The sequence below is a fragment of the Miniopterus schreibersii genome, assembly GCF_964146895.1.
Source record: "Miniopterus schreibersii genome assembly, chromosome: 2".
Classification (NCBI taxonomy): Eukaryota; Metazoa; Chordata; class Mammalia; order Chiroptera; family Miniopteridae; genus Miniopterus; species Miniopterus schreibersii.
In genome coordinates, this window is record NC_138102.1 from 116,002,958 (window position 1) to 116,028,651 (window position 25,694).

The 25,694-nt window shown below is 36.8% G+C and overlaps 1 protein-coding gene and 1 pseudogene across 3 annotated transcripts in view; both read left to right on the forward strand.

Moving 5' to 3' along the window:
• LOC308552511 (MSL complex subunit 3 pseudogene) lies at window positions 1-1,406 on the forward strand (annotated as a pseudogene). Its single transcript has one exon. The product of its transcript is annotated as an MSL complex subunit 3 pseudogene (transcript).
• A 5,337-nt stretch (window positions 1,407-6,743) lies between these two features.
• RASSF9 (Ras association domain family member 9) overlaps window positions 6,744-25,694 on the forward strand; it is a 30,342-nt gene continuing 11,391 nt past the window's right edge. Inside the window, exons 1-2 of one of the 2 annotated variants that reach the window (XM_081129591.1) lie at window positions 6,827-7,068; window positions 19,218-19,345. Coding sequence is in view for 1 of the 2 variants with exons in the window: in XM_081129590.1 (XP_080985716.1) it covers window positions 7,022-7,068 (47 nt within the window). In the remaining variant the exon portion in view is untranslated. Of the gene's footprint in view, window positions 7,069-19,217; window positions 19,346-25,694 lie in introns of both variants that reach the window. The other variant, XM_081129590.1, reaches the window with a different exon arrangement.

The window sequence follows — 25,694 nt, forward strand, 5'->3', positions numbered from 1 at the left end:
ATGGTGATGCTATTATTGGGAAAGACGGTAAAAGGCAGAAAGATCCCAGAATATCTGATCCATTTTAGTGGCTGGAATAGAAGCTGGGATGGATGGGCAGCTGAAGATCATATTCTCGGGGACACCGATGAAAATCGGAGATCACAGCGTAAACTGACAAGAAAACCTTTAGCTCGCCTAAGCACCAGAAGAAAGATGTGCTGCAGTTGCCTGGTGTCAATTCTTTCTTTAAAAGCCTCCCCATTGAAGAAAAAGATGAAAATGCTGAGAACTCAATAAGCACTTCCTCAGATGACAGTAGTGAAGGGAAAGGTGAAGCAATAAGTGAAGAAGGTGACACTGAAGAGAAGACTGAAGTGAAGGAAGAGCTGGAGCTGCACACAGAAAGGGAGATGGGAGAGAGCGATGGCTCCAGGCATCCCTGAAAGAAGCCGGAGGCGACTGTTACTTATCAGCAGGAGGAAAGCGGTAGGCAAACTTCTAGGCAGACGAACATCATAACTCTTTTGGAATCCTACCTGAAGCCTTTTGCTACAGATGCAGCCTTTTCGGGCAATGAGGGGCCTCGTCATTGTCAGGCCGTCACATGCCAACCTGAATGTGCACTATATCCCAGCGTAAGAGAACGCTGATCTTTGTAAGGAGACGGTGGGTGGATTAAGGATAACCCTTGACTACATTCTCCCCCTGGTTTTATTGTATCCGTATGAACAAGTTCAGTATGAAAATGTGACACTGTCCATTTTTTTCCTTCCAATTAAAGAAAGTACCACAGACACTAACTAATAAGAACCAGGAGGATGTTGAATCCATCTACCCCTTAGTCCACAGAGAGTCAAACCACCACAGGTGAACCAGCCACCCCCAAAAGTTGCAAAGCTGAGCTAGAAGCCTTTCAGTCTCTGAGTGATGCCACTCTGCCAACAGCGACAGGCTGGCTGAGAGCAGGGCCTCGCCTCAGCCCAAGCGCCAGCAGCAGGACACGTCAGCCAGCATATTCAAGCTGCTCCTGCACCTAGGAAAGAAGACGCCTGTGCACAGCAGATCAGACCCACCTGTTCCTGTGACCCCTACCAAGGAGGGGAGTGCCGTGTTTGCCCGCTTTGAAGGCAGAAGAACTAATAAAATAAATGAGGTCCTCTCCTGGGAACTTGTACCTGACAGTTACCCTCCAAGTGACCAGTTGCCTCCACCCTGTTACATTTATGGGGCACAACATTTGCTGCGATTGTTTGTGAAAGTTCCAGAAATCCTCGGAAAGATGTGCTTTTCTGAGAAGGACCTGAAGGTTTTATTGCAGCACTTTGATCTCTTTCCGAGAACTCCTTCAGGCATCTTCCCAGAGTCTGCCTGTGTGGCTGCCTGGGAGGCACACTGCAGCACTGAGTCCCATGGCGATTTATTAAAGTTTCCATGGCTCTGGAAGAACAGCCTCTCTGCCTGGCTTTGCTTTCTAGGTCCCCAGTGGAGAACTGGGGAGATGGTGGGAGATTCGATGACCACCCAGGGGTGCCCAGTTATTTGAGTTGTTACATACTGTAGTTATTTCTGTTAAGGAGGGCTTCCTTGGTGCCTGCACAGTCTCCAACATCTAACCCTAGCGCCTGTATACACGTCATGTGTGACAGTGGGAAAAAGAGCAGCTATGTTCCCAGGGAAACGTTTAGGAAAATGTGTGTAGGTGTTTCAGTACATGTTAGAGTTGTTAGCAACAACCAAATATTTTAGTTATTTGTTCTTATGATGATACTGAACAACTCTAACAAAATTTAATTTCCTTTGGAAACTGCAAAGTAGTCCCAAAATATTTTAGAGGGAATTGATATTGAAGGCAAAAGGAAATTTGTTGCTATATATTTGCTAGTTAGAGTTCCTTTTCTGTGAAATTTTATTTTTAGTGATCTAAATAAAAGCATCGGCTGACTTGTTTGAGATTTTACAGCTATACTTTGTTGTGTAATGCTATGGTTCCCATTCTGTAAAATGTTATTTTTGATGGTCTAAATAAAGCAGAGTGCCCAGCCGGGCGTGGCTCAGAGGTTGAGCATCAACCTAGGATCCAGGCGATCAGGGTTCGATTCCCGGTCAGAGCACATGCCCCGGTTGCGGGCTCGATCCCCAGTCGGGGCGTGCGGAAGGCAGCCGATCAACGACTCTCTCATCATTGATGTTTCCATCTCTCTCTCTCTCTCCTTTCCTCTCTCTGAAATCAATAAAGATATATTTTTTAAAAATAAATAAATAATAAATAAATAAATAAATAAAGCAGAGTTGCCCCCCAAAACAACATTGTTTCCTTTCAGAATACATTATTTTAACATGGTTTAGCTTTTGAGATCAACTCAAGCAGAATTAAATAATTTTCATTTGATTGAGAAAAATATTCACTTTTTCATTATCAAATGCAATGTGCCATTTACATGTTGATTTTTCATATTCATTTAAATATATAGGGAAATACTACCTATCTACTTTGGTTGAGCTTCATACTCATAGATAAGCAAAAGAACACTATTCTACCACCAAAACTTATTTTACACATTTTATCTTTAAGGAAAGGTAGAGATTGTATGAAAACTTTCTTCTATGAAGATTTCCTATTGGTTTAGAAAAGAACTGATGCATTCTGAATTTTTAAAAGTATAGTTTTGCCCCAGCCGATTTGGCTCAGTGGTTAGAGCGTCAGCCCACGGACTGAAGGGTCCTGTGTTTGATTCTGGCCAACGGCGGGTACCTGGGTTGCAGGCTCGATCCCTGGCCCTGGTCAGGGTGGGTGTAGGAGGCAACAAATGAATGTCTCTCTCACATCCATGTTTCCCTCTCTCGCTCTCTCTCACTCTCTCTCCCCCTCCGACTCTCCCAGAAAAGCAATGGAAAAAATGTCCTCAGATGAACATTTTTTTAAAAAAGTATAATTTTCAAAAATGTGAAATGTATGAATCTCATACAAATATATAATCGGCAGGTATCAAAGATTGGCTTAATTTATTAATGAGGGATCCAGCAGAAGTATAAAGCTGGTCCAAAAGAAGATAGGAAAGACTACTATATATATTTAGTAAATTAAATAAAGAATGCTGAAATAAAATTAAGTTAGACATAAAATTGGTGATGTCCCATAGGGCAATAAAAACCAAAGCCTTTTTTAGTTATCTTTCTACTAGACAAAAATCATTTGTATTGCTCCTGAAAAAAAATACTGTAATTTATTTGCTACTCACTCTTCTGTGTGTGTGTGTTTTTGTTGCTGTTAATCCTATTTTTTTCCATTGATTTTTTTTTAGAGAGAATGGAAGGGAGGGGGAGAGACAGAGAGAGAGAAACATAGATGTGAGAGAAACACTTTGATTGAGATTGGTTGCTTCCAGCACGTGCCCCAACAGGGGCTGGAGATCAAGCCTGCAACTGAGGTACTTGCCCTTGACAGGAATCAAACCCTCGACCCTTCAGTCTGAGGGCCAACGCTCTAACCACTGAGCAAAACTGGCCAGGACATTTTTCCCAATTTAACATCTAATTTTTCAGAGTATGGGCCTAACTAATAGTAAAAAGTAAGTTTAAAAAACTACCTTCTTCCAGAGAAGTGAATGATCTTTGGGAGGAACTATTATGAAATGCTCCACTATATCATTGAAAAGACATGCAGTCATTAGTTTGCCATATTTTTAAGTTGAAATAATTTTTTCTACTACTCTGTTCCCTATCTTCCCTGTTAAAAAAACATAGTACTTTGTCTAATACTTTGTGTCAACACTTGTATGCAATGTTTTATTTAGTTCTCAAATGAATATCAATAAACACAAATCTTTAGTGAAACTCTGATTATTTCTTTGGAAAAAAAGTCTAATGAGAATAAACTTGTATAAAAGAATTTAAATATTTTGGAGGTTATTGATGTATATAACCAAATACATATATGTGTCAATCTGTACTAATCATGTAGAGTAGTACACTCTGACCACCATATTGACAGAGTTGAGCTTCATCATTTTAAAAATCAGTCAATTTGGTAGATACAAAATGAAATCTCATTTCAATTTACCTATATGATATCTGGTTACTAGTAAAGTTGATTTTTAAAAAAAACATGGTTTTGTTATTTTCTTTTAAAATTATTATTTGCTTATTTTTCTATTTGGATATTAGTGCCCATGTTGTGACTTCTTTTAGCTTTTAATACCTGAGGGACATTAACCTTGTGTTTTAATTCTTACACATGAAAGAGCTTGTCATGAACAGTATTAATAGAATATTTTATGTGAGGAAGAACAACATCATAAATGAGACTCATTTGTGCTCACTTGAAACTCAACATAAGATTATACTAATAAAGATGTTACGTTGTTTCCTCTTGTTCCATTAAAACTCTTTCATTGAAAAATGTTTTATATGAAAGCTACATATACAAATAATCTTATAAGGGTGGGGAACCGAAACTACAGGAAACAGGACATTTGTAAATGCAAAATTCTTTAAAAATTGACTGCAAGCATTATATTAATAAGTAAACAGTATAGCTTTATGGGATTGTGTTTAGAACAACTTAGAATAACTGGGTGATCTTCCATAATGGTTTAAATCATTTTTTGTGATGTGCTTGTAAAAAAAGAAATCAAGAACTGAAATTGATGTATACTCAAGGTTATGTTATTTATGTTGCATGCAAAGTGTGTATGTGATTATACACACACACACAAACACACATATATGTATGTGTGTATATATATATATATATATATATATATATATAGAGAGAGAGAGAGAGAGAGAGAGAGAGAGTAGGAACCTCTCTGGTTCCTATGCCAATACTGTGATATGAGCCCTCTGGTCTTTCAACAAATATATATGTAAACATAAGCATGTAAAACAAAATATGTCATTACAAGTTTTGGTGTTTTAAAGGTTTTCTTTGGTACTATTATCATAGATCATTTAAAAGATGGGTGTATTGTCCTGGCCCTGGTGGCCCGGAGTTAGAGCATTGGCCCCTGCAGAAGGGGAGTGGGTTCAGTTCCCTGTCAAGGGCCCCTACCTGGGTTACAGGCTAGATCCTTCCCTGGTCAGGCCCCCTGTGGGAGGCAACCAATAGATGTGTCTCTCTCACATGTTGTCTCTGTCTCCCTCCCACTTTCCCTCACCACCCCTTCCCTCCCTTCCACTCCCTAAAAATAAATCAATGGAAAAAAATATCCTTAGATGAGAATTAACAACAACAAAAAAGATGGGTTTATTTCTGTAAACTGCCCTACCTTCCGGGACTGGGAGAAAGGTAATTGAATTAAAGCACTGGCTATTATTATGTTTTCTAATTTGTAACAATTGGGGATATATATATATATATATATATATACATATATATATATTCACAGACATATGTGGTTTACATACAATAAGTACAATTACAAACAATAAATAGCACATTTTAAATATTATATAATTTATATAATATTAAATATTATATAAATTACGTATATGTATATATATAGAAATATACAATATAGAGGACTGGAGAATTATGATAGTAGATATTGGGAAGAAATTTTTTTTGAACTGTAGAATCCTGAATAAATCAGTGCATATAAAAGAATAGTAACTTTTGAGATCACTTTCTTTTGTTTTGTTTGATGTTGGGGATGGGTGTAGAGCTCCCACAGAAAGTGTGAACCCTCAAGTTCTCTCCAAGGCCCAGAGACCCGGTAGCCTGAAGCGTGACTCAGAGGGAGCCCCCCGCAGCCTTGGGCTTCTTTTCCCTGCCTCCCTTGGCCGCAGAACCCCTGGTTAGAGGCATCGCGTGGGGAGGGGCGGGAGGGGTGGGAGGGAGGGAGATTAGGGGGCGAAATCCTAGGGAAACACGTCCCGGGATAACTCTGCAGGCCTTTGCCCGCCTGCAGCGCTTTCCCCAGGCATCTGGGGCTCAGGGGCGCGCGGGGGCGCCGGGCAGGGAGCCGGCACCGCAGCCCCCGTCCAGCTCCGCCAGGGTCGCGGGTTCGAGCCGGAGCGGGACGCGGAGACGCCTGACCCCGGCTGCACGGGTCCAGTTCCCTGAGGTCCCCAGGCGCGCGCTGTCACTTCACTAGTTCAGCTAGCGGCGGGAACAAACGGTGGGGTCCTCCTGCAAACTCCCAGGCCCCCAAAGGCGCAGCGAATGCCCAAGATGGGCCGGGGGCCCGCGTAAAAGCTTCGAAAGTCGGACCCCAAACCTCGACCGGCTCTTGGGCCAGTGCTGGGATCAGAGCCCTTCGGTGCGTGACCTTTTGGAAGATGAACGTGAAGGGGGTGGCGGCCTGGAGGGGGAGCCCCCGGGTCCTGCCCGGGGCTGGCTCCCCGCGGGCGGTGACCCCCTGGCCCCGTCTCCAGCTCCGCTCCCCCTCCGGGAGGGTGGGGGCGCTGCCAGCACCCCGGGCAGGGGAATTTGGGGTGAAACCGTAGGCAGAGCTGGGGGCCCTCACTCCAACCGGCCAGGATCAGATTATTTTCAGATGGAGCTGCAGGGGGTGGGGGCCTTTGCTCTGAACGCTTTCCTGTCGGTGCTCAGCGCGCCCTGTGTGGCGGGGTGTGGAAAGGAGGAGGGGGTTTTCCGAATGGCGTGGAATTCCCATTCCATAGGCACGAACACGCCCGTGGCGCTGGCACTTCTTAAAGTTTAGCAAGTCTGCAAATAAGTACAGAACACAATAGGGGCCCCCTCCCTTCCTCTGCCTCTTTTTATTTTTTTCTTTTCCTGCTTCCAAATGCTTTCTTCTAGGCTGAAGCTGGGCAGGTCTCCAAAGGCGCAGCAGCCACAACCACCCCGCAGTTCAAAGTTAAGCAGCGAGTTGCACAACTTCCAGCCACTCTCTCAGCCTGCTGCTAATGAGCTGAAAGCCGGGAACCTCCGAGGAGGGGGGGAAGCTTCCAGCCCTGCACCCTGCACCCCGCACCCCGCACCCCGCACCCCGCCCCGCCGAAATCCGCACACCCCTACCCCCCACCCTCACATAACTTGGGGGCCAGGCCCTTGCTGTTCACTTGCCAGGCGACCATGGCTCCCTTTGGAAGAAACCTGCTCAAGACTCGGCATAAAAACAGGTAAAGCCTGGCGTGTGCGTGCTCGCGAGTTCGTGTGAAAGTATGTGTTCTGTTGGAGTTAGGTTCTGGTGAAAATTGTTCTTTGGGGACAGACCCCTAGGGAGTTACATCTTGTATTTATACTTAACTGGTGAGGATAGTGTTTCAGAAACAATGACTGCAGTGGCCAGGGCAAGGATTGCTGAAAATAATGATTATTTTAACTCTCTCTCTTTTTTTCCTTACCACAACCAGCATCACCAAAATCTCTCTTTGCGTTGCCTTGCATGTTTGAGAGCAGTGGGCTGACAAGTTTCCTTTTGCTTCGGACAGAATAGTAGTGTGTCATAGGAAGAGTCCAAATTTTGATGAAGGTGTAAGTAAAATTAATTAACCACTAATTAGAACGAAAAGCACAGCGGCTGATACAATCCTGAAACAATGCTTTGGCTCCCTTTAGAGCAGGGCAGTCCTGATCCCGAAACTTGGAAAGTTCCTGAAGTGAAAATACTCTGTTGAGACAATGTTTATGAACCGATCCTTTCGAAAAACTTTGTGAGAACTTCAGGTGGTTTTAGGCACTAAAGGAGGATTCAGACAGCTGCCCTCCTGAATCCTTATTATTAATATTTTACTTTGATTCCATTTCCTTTGCTCTTTCAAGCCTGCAATGCCCATAGTGTAAATAATCTCTCTCAAATCTCTCTCTCTCTCTTTCTCTCTCTCTCACACACACACACACACAGATTTTTTTTTGAGCCAGTGTGTGTGTGTGTTTCGGTCCTATTAAATATTTTATTAACATCTTCAGTGTTACATCTCTATGCCAAAAATGTGAGGATAATTTTATACATGAGCTTTACTTTTTAAAATATATTTATTTTGGCATAAAGTCTTTTCCACAACTCTTCTCTCAATCATGCCTGTTTGTACTTGTTGTAATTTACTTGTGTAAATTTAAAAGCATACAATTAGATGGTAGGAAATGATACAATTATTTTTAAAGTGCCTGCATAACAATATAGAGTGATAGCACTTTAAAGTAAATCTCCACAGTTTAATTTGTAAATGAATATCTACTTGAAATCTGTTTTTAACTCATTCCAAATTTTTCAGGCTTTAGTTCACTAAATTTGCTTAAGAAACTAAAACAGAAATAATATATACTATAAAAATTTCTGAACCAGTTTTATTTGCTAATAACTTATACCACAAATATGCTATTTCTGAAAATTGGTAAAACTATATGTTAAAATAAAGATATCTGTTTGGATATTATTAAAAAATATGTTAGTGATGGTTATAAAAAAATAAGTTTTGTATCTTAGTACATTAAAATATCCCAGAATACTCCCCTTTTCAAAAGAAAACCCCTGCTACTTTTAAAATGATTATTCAGTAGGATTATTTATGGGTATGTTTCTTTAAATGCTGATAAAATATATAAAAATTACTTTGGGAAAGTTCATGGTTTTATAAGACAAGTTCTATTTCTTGCATACTCACCTTAAATATTTCCCCCGTAGTTGAGGATTGTTGTGCGCATGCGCGTGTGTTTGTCTTTTGGTTTTTTATTATAAATCCAAGGATTCTGTCATTGGTGCCACATAACAGTGCAGTGAGGCTTCGCGTGCACCCCTGTGAGTTCCCCTCAGGGGCGTACATGTCCACTTTCATTACCTCAATTTTGCCAACTCTGCCCATGAAACTAATTTTCGTTCAAGGAGGTGAGTATAGAAACATCCTTTAAATATGACTTTGGCTATGCAAAATTATAAAAAGTGGAAAGAAAGAATAATAAAAAATGAAGTTTCATAATATTTCAAGTTTCTCTGAGAAACTGGAAGGGTGCCCGGTGCTCCCAAAGGTGATGCTTTATTATGAATGTGTTTTGGCAAAGGTGGCAACAGTGTGGATATAAGTTCCTCTTATAGTTGAGAATTTCTGTTTACAGATTTGCATTTTTCTAACTCTTAAGAAAAATTTAAACCACAGTGGTAGCCTACTATGTAAAAATATGGGTGTTTTAAATTAAGCAGTAAATAATCCATATGATGTATTGAAATAGAATTAATGTATATTTATTCTTTCAGTGTTTAGTGTTGCTATTGATAAGATATTTTTGTTTTCTTCTGTTTTACTTTTCTACCTTCTCAAAGGTGAAACTGCAGGTGAAACTTAGTTACAGGATTAGGTTTATCCATTTCTTTTATCAGATTCTATAATGATTTAAATAATCCTTCTAGGACACAGAAAAACCAAATATCTTTCCTTAAATGATGAGTTTCTATCCTTTCTTAAAAAATGTGGTTGATGATAAAATAGTTATCTGATACCAGTAAATGTGTTCCTTAAACATTGTATACAACTCCATCTAGAATGTAAAGAAAGAATTTGAGCAATATATTTGTATACTTTGTGATATATATATATATATATATATATATATATATATATATGTATATATATATATACAACTAAAAGAACCACTTGAACATAATTGCATCTTTGTCAGCAGGGGGGGAAATGCAGATTACTAGAAAGAAAATTAGGAATTTGAGATCATAAATTTTTGAAAAAGTTTGTTTATGAAACTTTTCTGCAATCTATTCTCCCTCTTTTCATTTTTGTTCACGCTTTGAGTGATAGTTAATCATCCAAGATGGAACTTCTTTCAGTAGTTCTGTAAATATTCTCATAATTCAGAAATATTTGAGAGTTTTAGATACAAACTGGACACAAATGAAACTTCAAAGTATGAGGCATAAAAACTTTTAAAAGATACAAACTGTAAAACTTAGAGAGCAGGGCCTTATATGTCTAGTCAACACTGTGTTCTCATGTCCACAATGGTGCCTGCCATGTGATGGAGCTATGATAGAGTTGTTTATATAATTTTGTAAACTAAAATTATAATTTGTACTCAAACTAAAATATACAAATTATTTTATTCTCTATTCATCATCTACTGTCAGCTGATTTTATATAAAAGGGAATATTTTATAAAGAATTGGTTGACATTTGATATGATTCAAAACCATGGAAATAGACAAATAATTACATGGATTTGAACACTAAATTAATCTGATACTACAAAATCATCTTTTCTAAATTTTAAAATGTGTTTAATTCAAAAGTTTAGAAAACAGTCTTCAGAAAATTTGAGAATATATGGTCACAAAACAATTGTATTTGGGAATGCAAACCTTTTATGTTTTTCATTTCTAAGTTTCATATAAATAAAATAAATGGAACCTAAAATTTGTTATGTTTATAATCAGAATTCATCTTTTTAATCTTTTAATTAACTTTAATAGGAAGAGTAGTTTTCAGAAGGGCTTTTAATTTCAGAAGATAAATTGTGTACTTTGGTCCCAGAATAATAGAATGCTCTGTGCCTAAATCCTAAAGATTGATGAAGATCTTATGCAGCTTTTTGTTCAACATGAAGAATACAAATGGAAGAGTCTAGATATTTTCTTTTCAATAAACTACTTAAGATTCTAAAAACATTTTCTAAAACTCACTAGATAGATATTCTCATATAAAAGCCAAAGAAGCAGATAATGAAACCTAACTTCACTTGGTATTCACATGGACATTCAATAATTGGATTTAAATTATTAATGTATTCAAATATTCAGGTAAGCTCCATTTGTGATCCTGATCATCTTTATATTAGATTCTATTTTCGAGATAATGATTGTTTTAAAAATTATTGCTACTAAATAGCAATCAGCAACTTTTTTAAAAGATCAGAAAAGGAGAATATCACTATAAAGCATTTAGGGGTACTTGGTTGTGAGTTATGATTCATTGTGGTTTTAATTAATAAAAGTTGAGGTCAGAAAATTAGTTGGGCCTTTTACCAATTGTCATAGTAAAGCAGCAATTTAAAATGGAATAGTTCTATTGGAACTATTGGAAATAGCTGGTAATTTAAAATAGAATAGTTCATTTAGGTCATTTGTAAGAGAAAGGAAAATTAACAGTGATTATGAAAGGATCTAATCTGGTTAATATGGCCTTCATAATTATTGTTATGTACTGTTTGACTTTCCTTTGGCTTTTCCTATACCTATGGATATATGTCTATCACAGGTGATAAGAAACATTGGCATAACATCAACTCAAAATTAAAAGTCTCCAAAAATGTATTTGTAATAAATATATTAGAAATAAAATTACAACTCTGTTGTTTATAGTTGACATATGAAATTTGCATTAAAATTTGCTTTGAATCAATTAGAGCATACCTGGCCAAGCTTTTTAAAACTGGTGCTTTATATTGATTGCTCCCGTAAGTACATCACACCATGAATGCTTCATCAGAAGGAAGAATTAAGTTTGGTGTTAGAAGAATTAAGTTTTGCTGGCAAGATGAATATTTTCTGTTTGTAATTAGAAGTATGGTAATTTAAGAATTCTGCAGAATGGGAAATTATTATATAATGTTTTGCCTGACCTTCAATAAATATTTAAAATGGTCCCAAAACTGAATTGAGAAATGCTAGACATTTGAGTATTAACACCTTCTTAGTTCCCAGGAGTTCCTGAAAAAGATTTCCCTTAAGGATACCTGGTAACTTAAGTAGTTACTAGTTGGCAGCAGACAGCCCATTCAGAACAATGAAAGGAATGCTCTATTCCTGGCAAAAATATCCTGAGAACAGTAGCAGTGGTGAAATTGAGCTCTAGGCTAAATCTTAGATTGTTACTCAAACAACTATAAGCCAACTTTAAATCGAGTACATAAGATATGTTATTATGCCCTGTATTAATTCATGAAACTATAAGGTGCAAAGTTCTTAAATGGATATTTTTGAAAAAAATCTTTTAAAAGCTTGTAGCTGGTTAACAGTTTTATTTACATAATATCTTTATTAGCTAGACTGTATAACTTAGAAAGTTTTGATTGGTAGGTAGTTCTAGGAGATTTGATAATAGCTTTAAGTAATTCACAAAAATGTGTCTCCCTCTTTTAGTCCTTAAGGTGGAAAGTGTTTGAATTGTGGGTATGGGTTTACTTCTTTCAGTTGCATGTGGATACCAGTTCTTGAAATCTCTTTGTCTCTAGCATTTTAGTTTTCAAAGCAAGGCAACATATCTGCACCGTGTACATGTGAAAGGCAAAAGTTCAGAGTACTTCTGTGTTCTAATGTTTTTTAATATATATTTGCTTAGGAGTTTTTAAAGACATCCTTTTGGCTAAATACACATAATACATGTGACATTGATTTCTTAAGAATCAATTATTTAAAATTGATGGAGCCTGTGGAACCTGTTGTAATACTATACTTTCTAGAGGAAGTTTGCATATTTGTTGAGTATAATGTAAAGCAATTACTAATGTGAATGGTCACCCAAAGGTAAAGTTATTACTTTCTGTGAATTGAATAGAGCCTTGGGAAGATATTTAGCTCTGGCAAGATATTTCAAGGATAAGAATAATCAATGAAAATTAAATATGCTGACAAACAAAGAAAATTATCCTGAAAGGTTGCCCTCTGTTTCTTAATAAATAAAGTAACAAGATAGCTGTAAAAATTCTCATTGAGTATAGACTTAGTGAGAGCAGGGATATTATCTTCTTTCTTTCTAGGTAATTAGTGAGTAGGTGCTCCATAAATATCTGTTGAGTGAATAAATGGATTCAACATATACTCTCCAAATACAGCTGATCCCTGTGCAGTACTTGGCTCACAGCAATAGATCTGTGCATGGGTAACTTAAAGAATGAATCCAGAAATTCAGGGTTGACCTCTTTTTATCTCTGATCTTGGCTCAACTCCTCTTTCCTGTCAAATGGTTAAGGGCAATATCTGACAAAAATGCTGTAAAAGACTTTACTGGGCATTTGGTAGAAAAAAAGCGAAGGTAACACATCCTTCACTAGGATACTCTTACTTAACTTCATGTTCCTTGAACACAACCATGTTCCTATGAGTGAGGATTGGCCGACGACGGTGGGTGGCTTTTATACACCCCACTGCTGAATGTGAGCTTTTTCCCTTCCTTTTGAGATTGAGAGGAAAGCTGGTTGTGAAACATTTGCTTTCACACATGAAAGGGGACTTATGCTCTTTGTATAAGATAATTACTGTTATGAGACAAAGGGAAAACGTTAAAAATAGGCAGAAAAGTATCATGGTTAAGAATTTCAGCTCTTTATTTACATAGATCTTAGGTCATACCTCAGATATGCCATTACTAGTTGTATGCCCTGTGGCAAATACTTTATCTTCCTCATACAACAACAGCAATAACATGCGAGGGTAAATCCAAGTTTGACAATTAGAGGGAGTGCTTTTTAAGAGAAAGAATACACAATTATGAATAAAAATATTGCTAAGGTCATTCTGGGGTCTTGGAAGATGGCTGTGCAAATGAGGCAGCCCTTATGCTTAAATTTCATTAGCTTCAGCGTAAACCCACCTATGCCACTACTTTTTATAACAAATAATACTTAAAATAATACTGTGAAGAAGGCACTATTATTTTCCTTATTCTACATTCCAGGCAATTAAGACACAGAGGAGTGCAACAATTAAAGACAGAGACAAGATTTAAATCCATGCTTTTAACCGTTAAGGTGTATGGTCTATTTGGGACTAAATTTTGACATCTCTCAAACATGTGGGGTATAAAACTGAAACTCATGGACACAAAAAGCAGTGTGATGGTTGCCAGAGGAAAGGGAATGGTGGGGTGGGGGGTGAAGGGGACTTAATATATGGTAACAGAATATGATTTGACTTTGGGTGGTGGACACACGGTGCCATATACAGATCTTGTAACAGAGGCACCTGCACCTGAAACCTATATGATCATACTAAACAATGTCACCCCAGTAAATTTGATAAAAATAAATAAATAAAGTAGACTTAATCTTAACCATCAAGAAATCTGATTCTACAGTAAAGACAACGCAATGCTAGGATATAATAAAATCTCAATAAATATTTACTCTTCGTTCGGCCCTGTTTTATTAAAAATGCTGTAAAGTATACCTAAGTTTGTAATTCTTAAATGTGCTGTGATATTTGGGTTTCAAAAGCTCAAACTTGACTCTCTAAAACTTCTGTATCACAACTGATCTCTTTTCCTCCCTGGATATAAAGTAGATTATAAATTAGTGAATAAAATTATAAAATGAATCTATAAGTGTTATATAAAACTATCTTTGAATCTTGATGAAATATATGAATTCTGACATCTTTTAGGTTTAACTCTCACATTTCTTTTTGAGTCAAATTGTGAGACCATCAATGATTTTGCAATGCATAGCATAGTATAGTTTAAAGAATATTTCCTTATGTGTCTTTGTGAAATTTTGATTTAAAAAATAGAGATAAATAATTTAAATATTTTAACCTTACCTTTAATAAAATGAGAGATTGCATATTTAAGATCCCTTTAATGTTTAAACTTCTATAATTCTAAAATACCCTCTGTAAATTAGAGTTTAATTATCTTGTCCTGCTTGTTTACCTTTTCAAGATAACTTTAGAAAACAGAATTATATGAAGAATTTTTGTGTGTGATTTAACTTTGCTTAAAACATGATGCATTACCACATAACCTCCACCATGAAAGGTAGCATTATGGTAAAAGTCAAATGTGTTTATTTCTACTTATAATAAGATGTGATTAGTTAATACATTATAATATCTATGAATTATTGAGTGATTGCTACCTGCTAACTATAATTTTCAGTTTAGCAATACAAATATATGAATGTTATGAATATTTACATTTTTATTTTATTTCTTTAAGACTGGTAAACTCTGGATTTGATATTGTACCAGACATGCAAAGACATAACTCTATTCCTAAGAGATTAAACTCCTAATAGTTCAATATTTCATGCATGAACTTATTTTTATGTCACTCTTTCACAGGACACTATCTTTGAAAGGATAGATAAAAGCACAATCTTTATTATACAGTTAAGAAAATGAGAGCATAATATCTTGGAGTTGAGGAAGGCTGCTTCTCTGTAAAGTAGGTGCTCAATAAATGCTTTTTATTAATTCTAAGTAGACATATACAAGAGAGAGGTAAATGGAGGTAAAGGAAAATAAAAGGAGCATCATCATAATTAGCATTTATTAAACTCCTACAGTTAGGTGACAGGCTTGGACAAGAGAAGGGAACACAATAAGATGTATACAAAGATGTAGGAGGGGGCTGAATCACACAAAGCTAAGACTGACTCAGGATAATCAAAAGAGAAGAACCTGGAAGCAGGCAGAAATATGGTCAGTTTGGCAACAATCCATAATCTTGGCTATATTGGTAAACAACATTTTACAGTTGAGGAAGCATGTTGAAAAATGTTAAAGATGTGTTTATAACAAACAGTATTAGACTTACAGTCAGCTGTAATTAACTGCTATTCATTCTAATAACCATATTTAGTTGGTCAGATTATCAGTTCATAGAATCCAGTTATTCTACTATTTTGTGAATCTTTTGGATTTTAATTCCATTAATGCAGATAGTGGTCTAACTTCAGAAAATGATAGGAGTTTTGTCTCTGAGGTTTATTGGTATACTACAGTGTGTGCTTGTTTTCTCAACCAATGACTATGACATTGATAATCATGATCCTCAAATACCTTTAGTTACTCTAATGTTCCTCATTTACCCTGACCTTTTTCAATCCTTCTAGAATTCCCTGCAGTATGGTTAACTGAGGGTAGTTATGATCTAACAGCAGGGCATTAATTTGGTGAGACCAATCTTTCATAGTAGAGTCTGAAGATACTTATTTTTAGCTCTGCACATAAGACCTTACATTTACCTGTAAGCGCTGAGAGATGCTATGAAAAACCATGGCTGTTTCCATCTGGTAGACATATAATAACTATAATCTCATATGAAGTAAAGAGCTTTGCAAAATTAGAAAAAGCACTTGCTGTGTAAATCTATAGAGGGCCTTTGAGATTCTATCTTTTTTACTAGTACAGGTGGTTAGGCACTTTACAACAGTGGACCACAAGGTATTAACTTTGGTTTCTTGCCTGTCTGCCTACTCTAGTACTGAAAATCAAGGGATTTCTTCCTAGGACTATTAATAATCACCATGAGACTTAGACTAAGTTACTTTTTAAAAAAAGTTGATTATTTTTAGTGGTTTTACTTTTTTGTTAGGAGAACATGCCATAATCAGTTTAGAGGCTTAAGTAAAATGGTAGCTTGTACTATGTAATACTTTATGAAGTCAGGGCATACTTTTGTATTGCTTTCTTGTCTATCTAGCTCCTAAAAACAAAACATTCATTAACTGTCCCACTCTTTCAGATTTGGCATCTACTTGTATATATTTGGCTTGTTGTGATGCAACATGATCATTATTTGATGATTTTTTAAAATCCAGAAATATTAAATGAACCCTACACTTTAGGGGCATTATGAGACTAAAGGTGAATTAGACACGGATCATACTTTTAAAGAACTTGCTGATTTGTGAACACATAGACATACATAAGTAATTACATTGTAAGGCAGGCATTTTAAAGTATTATAATAAAATTTATGTATTCAACAATAACCATTTATTTACTCCTAATATGTGTGATATGTTATTTTAGGTGCTGGAGATAAAATAATGAGAAAGATAGTCAAGATTTCTACTCTCATTGAATTTATAGTACAGTGATAGATAGACAGACAATAAACAAACAATAAATGAAAAAAATCTATTATTTCAAATACTGTTTGAAACAAGAAATTTTAGATAACGGTTACTATTAGGAGTCACCTTGGAGGCAGAATTTATAGGAATTCAAAATTGAGTTGGTGGAGCAGTAGAAAGTGTCAGGATGGAAAAAATATAGAGTCATTGATAACTATAATTTAGGGTCTGAGTAACTGGGAATGTAGTGTCATCATAAGAAAAGAAAAAATGGCAAGGGTTGTTTGGGGAAGGAAGAACATCAGGGTGAAGAGTGAAAAAATTCAAAGTTGCATTTGAATGTGTCCAAATATTCCACCTCCAAACACCTGGTGTTTGGACATGCTGCACCTGAGATGGGACTGTGAAAGCAGCCTTTCATCCAACCTACTTTGGTACCTCCTGACATCCAGGAGGTGGGTACGGTGGAACATACTGCACCTGGAATGGGGCTTTAAAGGCCAAACACACTGGTTTCCCAGTCAGGGCCTTTAAGCTGACTCATTGTTAAACTCACCCAATTTCCATGAAGCATTTAGTAGCCACCCTTTTAGTGATTCTTTGGTCACTACCTTTGGTTGAAATTACTTTTGAACATGGCCATCACTTCCACCGGACTGTAAATTTCTTCTGTTTAAGGACCATGTAATTATTACCTTTTTGTCCCCCAGAGAATCAGAAACAGAACCATTGTGTAGATACTGGAGTTCAAAGAATGTTTTTGTATTTAAATATATGAAAACCTAAATTTTTGGTGCAGGTAAGTCATCTAGGTCAGAGTTGGCAAATGGTTGGTGTAAAAGGCTACATAATAAATATTTCAGGTTTGAGGGGCCATAATATTACCTTCTCAACTACTTAACTCTGTTAGACAATGTCATGTGAAAACATCTGTAGACAATATATAATTAAATGTGCATGACTACATTCTAACAAAACTGTATTTAGAAAAACAGGTGATAGAACAGTTGTAACCACCAGGCCCTAGTTGACTGGGAAATCCCCTTCATTTATCTCCCACCCCAATTATAATCCTACCTCCCCACCTCCCACCCCACCGCTACTACAAAAAAATAAAAGAAACATTTATGACATCTATGTTAGGCACTTAGGCTTCAAAGATGAAAGACTCAGTCTAGGACCCAACTGAAAGACTATAAAAATATAAAGGTAGAAATACCATTACTTAATGTCACTGGGTTCTGCAGAAGCATGAAGAATGAAAATTCATTTCAGTCTGGGGTGGTGGAAGTTGTGTTATCCAGAGAAGAAGGTAAGGGTATTTTCCTAGAGGATGCAATATTTGAAGTTAAGTAAGAGTTAGTCCAATGGAGAAGGAGGAAGAAAGGTGTTTCAGGCCAAGGAAACAGGTTGTAGAAAAGCCCAGAGTAAAAACAAAAATATGGCAGATATAGTTCAATCCAGTCTACTAATCCAGGGGGATATGTATGTGACAGTCAGGTTGCCCTCATGTTAGACCTGTTAGATATCAGCAAGAAGTTAGGAACTGCTAGATGAATGTGCACATTAAAAAATGCTTGGCTATGAGTTGGAGGAAACAGATCATGGAAGGAATTCGAGGAGTAGGCAGAAGAGCAGGCTGAGGGGGGCAGAGGGGGGGAGAGACAGAGAAACAGAGAGAGAGAAAAGAAAGGGTGTCATGGAGAGGAAGAGAGGTAAAGATTAAAAACAAAGAACTTGGAAATCATTTAAAGATTTTAATCAAGGAAAGTACATACTAGATTGCAGTTTAAAAGGGAAGCCTGGCAATATTATGGGGCCAGGCAAGAGTAAAGTGGGCAAGAATTTATAATATAATTTGTAATAGCTTACTATAGTAGTTTATTGTAAAACCAAGGGTTGTCTGAATTGTAGTATGGTGATAGAAATGAGGGCACATATTTGAGACATTTGGAAGGAAGAATAATAGAATGGGGTATGAGAGAGAAAAAAAATTAAGGAAAACTCCCAGTTTTCAAGCTTGAGAGAAAGGGCGGGGGGTAATGATTACATTCAGTAAGATGGAAAATCAGGAGATGGAATATTTTGGGATATGAGAGGATTGGATGATAAATTAATTTTGATGGGTCAAATTTGAAGTGCCTTGGGCTATACAAATATAAATATCAAGTAAATGCAAAAAAGGAAGTTGGGAACATGGGTCTAGAGTTCAAGGGAAAATAATTGGATTTGAGAACTATCATCATATAATTGGTTGATAAAGTTGTGAGTGATATTACAGTCACTCATAAATGTCTATAGTGAAACAAGAAATGAGTCATGGAAACCTGGAAGATGCCAATTATATCAGTTATCGCTGCATAATAAAAAATTCTAATAATTAGTAGCTGAAAACCAAAATGTATTATTTGTCAAGATTTTGTGGGTAAACTGGGATAGTTCTTCCGATGGTTTCACCTAGTCTGAGGACTAGGTTCAGATGGGACAACTGAGATGGCTGGATCTCTCAACATATGGTCTTTCATCTCAGGCTCTTTCAAACAACAGCCTCAGTTCAGCTGCAAAAGATCTGTGGTCATTCCTGAATGACACCTCCATCTATTGAGTGTGCAGAGGAAGCAAGATCCATGGATGAACTGAGAAGGAGAAGCTAGAAAGGTAAAGGAAGAACCATGGAGAATGAAGTCAAGAAGTGAAGCAATGGATTATTGCAAGAATGAGGAAGGAAGGTCACAATGCATAATGTTACAGAGAAGTCAAATCAGATCAATGCCAAAAATGGCTATTAGGTTTGGCAGTTATGATAATCCTAAGAAGAATTATGTCTGCTGGGGATGGATTATTGTTTCTGTAAAGTGATGAACTAGAGAAAGTGACTGTGGGCTGCTATTTGTGTTTGTGAAAGAAAGATAACTGGGTAGAATATGTAGTCAAATGCTGGTTGTTACAATGTGACAGGATAGTAGGAAGGACCAGAGGAAAAGGTAGAAGATAAAAAGAGGTTAAGAAGGGATAAATCATAAGCAAAGTCCTTCAGGAGGCAGAGGCAGTGACATTCAGAGCATATTAAAGAATTTAAAATGTTGGGAATGACCCAGCCAGTGTGGCTCAGCAGTTGAGAGTCAACCTATGAACCAGGAGGTCACAGTTCGATTCTTGGTCAGGGCACGTGTTGAGATTGTGGGCTTGATCCCCAGTAGGGGGTGTGCAGGAGGCAGCCAATCAATAATTCTCTCTCATCATTGATGTTTCTCTATCTCTCCCTATCCCTTCCTCTCTCTGAAGTCAATGAAAACATATATTTATAAGTAAACAATAAAATAAAATAATAAAATAATAAAATAAAATGTTGGGAAGGTAAACGGACAAAAGATACTTTTGATATAGATAAACAGTGTTTTTCTCTTTATCAATGATGTTTTCAAGTATCCCCTTTCCCTTAACAAAATTACATGACAGACCCTGGTATATTCTTGTTCCTATGAGTTATTAATTTATTGTTGCCCTTTAGATAATTTATTTATGACTAATGCAAAGAACTAATTATTTTGATAAGTTTCCAATTGGAGGTCACGTTTTATTACAGTTTATTACAAAGTATATTCAGAAAATGAAAATCAGGGATAAAGAAGCTTATCTGGTACTTTCAGCTATCCTACTGGATAACTCAAATTCTTACATATTTCTAGTGCCATTCAAATATGCCAACATATCTCAGAATACATTTAGAGAGGGAAGAGTTGGTGGCTGCAGGTACATACAAGCTGAAAATCACCATCATTAGGAAATATATTTCACTAAGAACTAAAACCTATCATAGAGTTAGCTGCCAAAAGGAAAACAAATGCTAATCGTTTACATAACTTTAGCTATCACTAAACTAAATATTCAGGCTGGGTAACTTTCCTTTAATAAATATACTTAAGCTTTGTTGTTATGAAATATTTCTCTACAAAGTAGAAATCAATAAGGGAACTTTAGGTATTTGCCAGGCACAGGTAACAGTGGGAAGTAAGTACTAGAATTTCCAATGAGATTAGACATTTTCTCAACATTTCATCTGGCAAATACTATGTTAAATATTTGCATTTTGATTAGAATCAGTTTCTGGAATCTGAACTATGAGCATAGTTTGCTTAACTCTCAGTAGTATCCAATATCCATTCTTTCAACACACCTTCTTCCCTTTCTCTGTTAATGGGAATTATGTACTATGGCTACCCTGCAGTTATGGAAGATCTAGGGGTTTTCTTATCTTCCGAGACTGATATATCATTGCTTTCTAGAAAATTAAGCTGCCATTAATAGAGCATATGGGAGTGATTTTTTTTCTCTATATATGTAAATATACATATATGTTAAATTTTAATTTTCAGAGGAATTTTAATTAATTTTTGACTGTCACAATTTTTTATAAAGTAGTTTTCTGAAGAACTCCAATTGAAACTATTTTAGTAAAAAGTTAATGGTTTGTGTTTTGTGAAAACTATTTTATAGGACTAGTTTTCATGCTTCATTTATTAAATCAGTGATTCAAATGATCTCAGCAACCTAAGAAAGATGCACTATTTATGGCTCAAAGGTTGTGTGATTTTCTCTTCCACAGATCGCAGCACTGTGGTCCCCAAAATGTTTCTTCAGAAGCCATTTGCCACACTCTGGGTAAAACATCCAGAGTAAGTTTGTGGCCCAGAACTTCCTCACTATTTGCCTGTTTCATTAATTTTAATTTGCTTAAACTTGTGTGTGTGTGTGTGTGTGTGTGTGTGTGTGTTTGTGTGTGTGCATGTGCATGCATGCACACACACAAATACTTTAAAGAAAGACAATCAAAATAGCCATTTAACACTGCCTTTTCTTATTTTATGTATAGTGTAGGGGAGAAAAAATTTCTCAGCCTTCTCGAAGTGCCTGGGATGGTCTGAAAATTAAAGTGACCCACATTAACAGGAAAAGGAGCATACGCATTTATTATGAGTTTTATGACTTGGGGGACTTTCTAAGCAAATGAAGAGTCAGAAAATGGTTAAGCCTGTGCATTTTTATGCTAGAGTTGAAGAGTGACTGCTTGTGGAGAAAAATGATCATTCAATATGAGGTAGGCGGGGTAGACTGGAGGGAACCCTGCAAGGCCTGCTCGGTGGCTCTCCTGCCCCTGGGGCGGCGGAGGTAAAGGTGCTGTTTCCTCCAGGGCCAGGGAGGGCGCTTCTCAGGCCAGGGAGAGGCGGGGAGGGAAAGTCGGAAGGGGCTTCCTGCTTCTCCCATGTTCTCAAACTCCATGAGCTAAAAATACTCACCTTACCAAGGGGCCATATTTAGGGCTATTGTGTCCTGAGTCCCATCAATAGCATATTTGCTTTACTCCAAATGCCAGCAGTCTTCCTGAGGTGATCAATTTTTAAGTATAGAAAATAGCCAAAACAAACTCAAAATAGATTTAAAAGGTCAACATAACTTCTAAAGGCTGAAAGAATGGGGAACACATAATGCCTTAGATAAAAAAAAAATACATTCATGAACTGTTCTCTGAAACTTAAAGAAGACCTGCATCTTTCTTCTAGGTTGTTATTTAATGTCTAGTCTTTCAAAAATTAGAATGTTTTATGTAAGAGAACCCATCAGCATCTTTTACGGAATTATATATAATCATGCTTTGGTTACATGAAGGAAATGTTTTAATTTTTTTTATTAAATACTGGTGGCTAGTGAGAAAAATGACATCATGTTTCATATAGTAAAGAAAATTTCTGAATGTGTGCATCGCAAATGTTTCCCGGAAATCATGCATTTGTGAGATGTCATGCCAAGATTAAATAATTAAGCCTGTTTTCTCAATAGGTTCATATACCTGACTTATTTGCTACCTTGTTTTCAGAGAGAGAAAAATAAAATATGTTGATTATTACATTAGACTTAGCAGAGATTCCATCAATGGTTTGATTCAATTCTTATTTACACGAACTACCCTTATTTTATTTCCTTGTTACCCTATTTCCCTTTCTCCTGCTTATTAGCTGAGTAAATATTGAACAAGTACTTAATCTCTTGTTCCTCAGTTTCCTAATCTGCAAAATGGATCTGACAATAGGACCTATCTGATAGGGTCGTGATGAAAATTAAATGAGTTAACATGTATAACAATGTCTGGTACATGCAGAGCAACTCAATAAATGTTTATTACCCCATGTTTCCTTTCACACACACCCCCGCTGTTCTCCCCAGTCACTTTATTATTTTTTAAGTACCTGTTCCTTAACTACCGTCATCATGCTAAGTCACAGTATCAGCTGGGCCTCTTACAAACAAGATCCAAATCAGCACCCTGTCCCAAATGAAATCGCCTGAGGCTCTTTCCCTTGATCTGACTCCCTGCAGAGGGCTATGGGGATTGAGAATGAATTGAAGACCTTGAGGTCAATTTTGATGTCTTTTTATTTTTTATTCAGTATCACTTAACTTTTGTTACTGCTGTTCATTTTATATGTTTTGAAAACTCTATAACACATTTGTACAGAGTTATCTCCTGATTTTCAAAAGTCTTTACATGGCCTTGAATTTTTAAAACCTCTCTCTAACACATATCTTTCCTCCCTCTCAGCTGTGTGGCAAACTCCTGAACATAAAGATCATCTTATTTTCCATATCATTTATCCTCAGCATGTATCACATTTGCTAAAGCTACAGTTCCATTGACAATGCTTGTTAACTCGTCATAAAATGTCCTAAACCGTAATGCAAATGGATAATTTATTTGGAGGATGAATCACAGGCTGGATTCAGCTTATTGACATAGAACTTTTGTTGTTTGTTGTTAATCATATGTTTAGACTTTTATCCTTACCAGTTTGTCTCTAAATTTCTGTCTGTGTTTGGTTCATTACTTTTCTCTTCTTACAAAGCCACCCAATCATATTATACAAAATATAAATTTTCTCTTACATAATAATGGTGAAGCTGAGTAATTTATTAGCTAAGCCAATTATAACTGTGCTGTGATAGTTTTGATTATTGGGGAAAGATGCTATTAAATTTGGAAGTACGATCTTTTAGTTCGAAAATAGCTGTGACACGTCATTGTAAACCTTTACCATCCGAACCAATTATTTACAGCATCCTTAGCATTTTAAACTTCAAACCTGGTGTATGAGTTTGTAAATTCAAATAATAGTTTATAACCATTGATATGAAACTTAATTTAGTAAATTTGCTCTTTATTCTCACCCTTTATTTTTTAATGCATTATATGTTTTTATTTTAAAGCAATGTGATTTTCTAGAAGCTCTTGTCAGATTTGAGCCTGAGATAAATACACTGAAATATATGTTTGAATTTTCCTCATTCCCAGCCATCGCTTCTAACCCTTGCACCTTTGAGTTCTCTCCAAGGGCTAGTTACTGAAGTGTCTACGTGTTGTATACAGTAAGCTATACATTAAAGGGTTAAATACCCTGGGCCTCACTCCCTGTGAGGCTTAATGACTTATTTGGGTAAGATGTTTTGAGAAAAACTGCCCAAGAAAGGTTTTCATAACTTCTCAGTCATCCATCTTTTCCATGAAATATTTGTCATTATGAGGGATTAAAATCTCTCCTGCTGGAGCAGAATAGCTGTTGCAAGAACAAATTTTTTTCCTCTGTATTGTGGCTTGTTTTACTTTATTACTTTATTTTTTAATTAAATTTTGTCAAAATACAGGACACATAAATGACATATGTTGCATTAATTCTGGCTGTATTCCTTGCTATCACTTTGGATGGCAGAGTAGTATTATGGTAAAATAAACTTGTATCTCCTGAGGGATATAAATGTGTTTGGAGATTAAATCAAAATTTGAAGGGCATTAATTGTATTATGGGATAAGAAAGTATTGGGGACCAATATTCCCTACCAAATGAGACGTTTGGCTGAAAAACATTTTTTTACTTTCAACTGCATGGAAAAAAATATGAATGTGTTTATTTGTCCAAAATAAACTGGTAAAATGCAAAATGTTAGAAACCCTTGCTTTGCATTCAGCAATGAGAAGGTGCCAATAACCAGACTTCTATTTATTTATTTACTTTTGCCAGGCCAGTTCATTTGAATAGTATCAGGACAGTATCACAGTGCGGACTGTCTTCTGCTTAACCAAACAAGATAATGTTATCTTCAGTGAGGTTTTATTGCTAAGGTGTTTTTAGAGGCTGTGTCTGACTTACTGAGGGGTAGCTTCCACGCGTGCAATGCCCCCAACTTTTACAAGGTGATAGCAGTGATTGTTTTCTCTCTCATTTCCCAGTTCTCTCTGGTAACTTCCCTTTCATCCAGTAAACCCTGCAGGTATTATCTTGACTTCATCTTCACCCAGATTCTGGGTGCCTAGAAACCTGCATTCCTAATTCTGATCTTTGTCCCCTCTGTTTAGGGCAGAAAAGACCGCAAAGGCGGAGTAACAGAGAAATACAATGAAAAGCCCTTCTGCTGACTCCCACCCCCCACACACTCCAGGCACCACTGCACAGGTCTCCTTGACCATTCCCATCCTGTCATTCTATCTACACTTTATTTATTTATTTATTTATTTATTTATTTATTTATTTTAAATATATCTTTATTGATTTCAGAGAGAGGAAGGGAGAGGGAGAGACAGAGATAGAAACATCAATGATGAGAGAGTCATTGACCCGCTGCACCCCGCAACCCGGGCATGTGCCCTGACCGGGAATCGAACCCTGATGCCTGGATCCTAGGTCCACGCTCAACCGCTGAGCCACGCCCGGCCGGGCATATCTACACATTTTTAAATTTGTTTTTTATCCCACAGTTCACTCCCCATGTTTGGCAGCCAGATGTTCAAATACTATTTCTTACTGGAGAAGGGAGATTTACTAGTCTGTGAATGTAAGTTTTTTCCTGAACTAAAATCAACCCTATTATGAATAGGGTTTGGGTTTCTATGGCATCTAAATGCAACTATCAGTATTCCTTAGGACCAGCTCTGGGATCAACAGAGGGAAGTCCCTTTGTG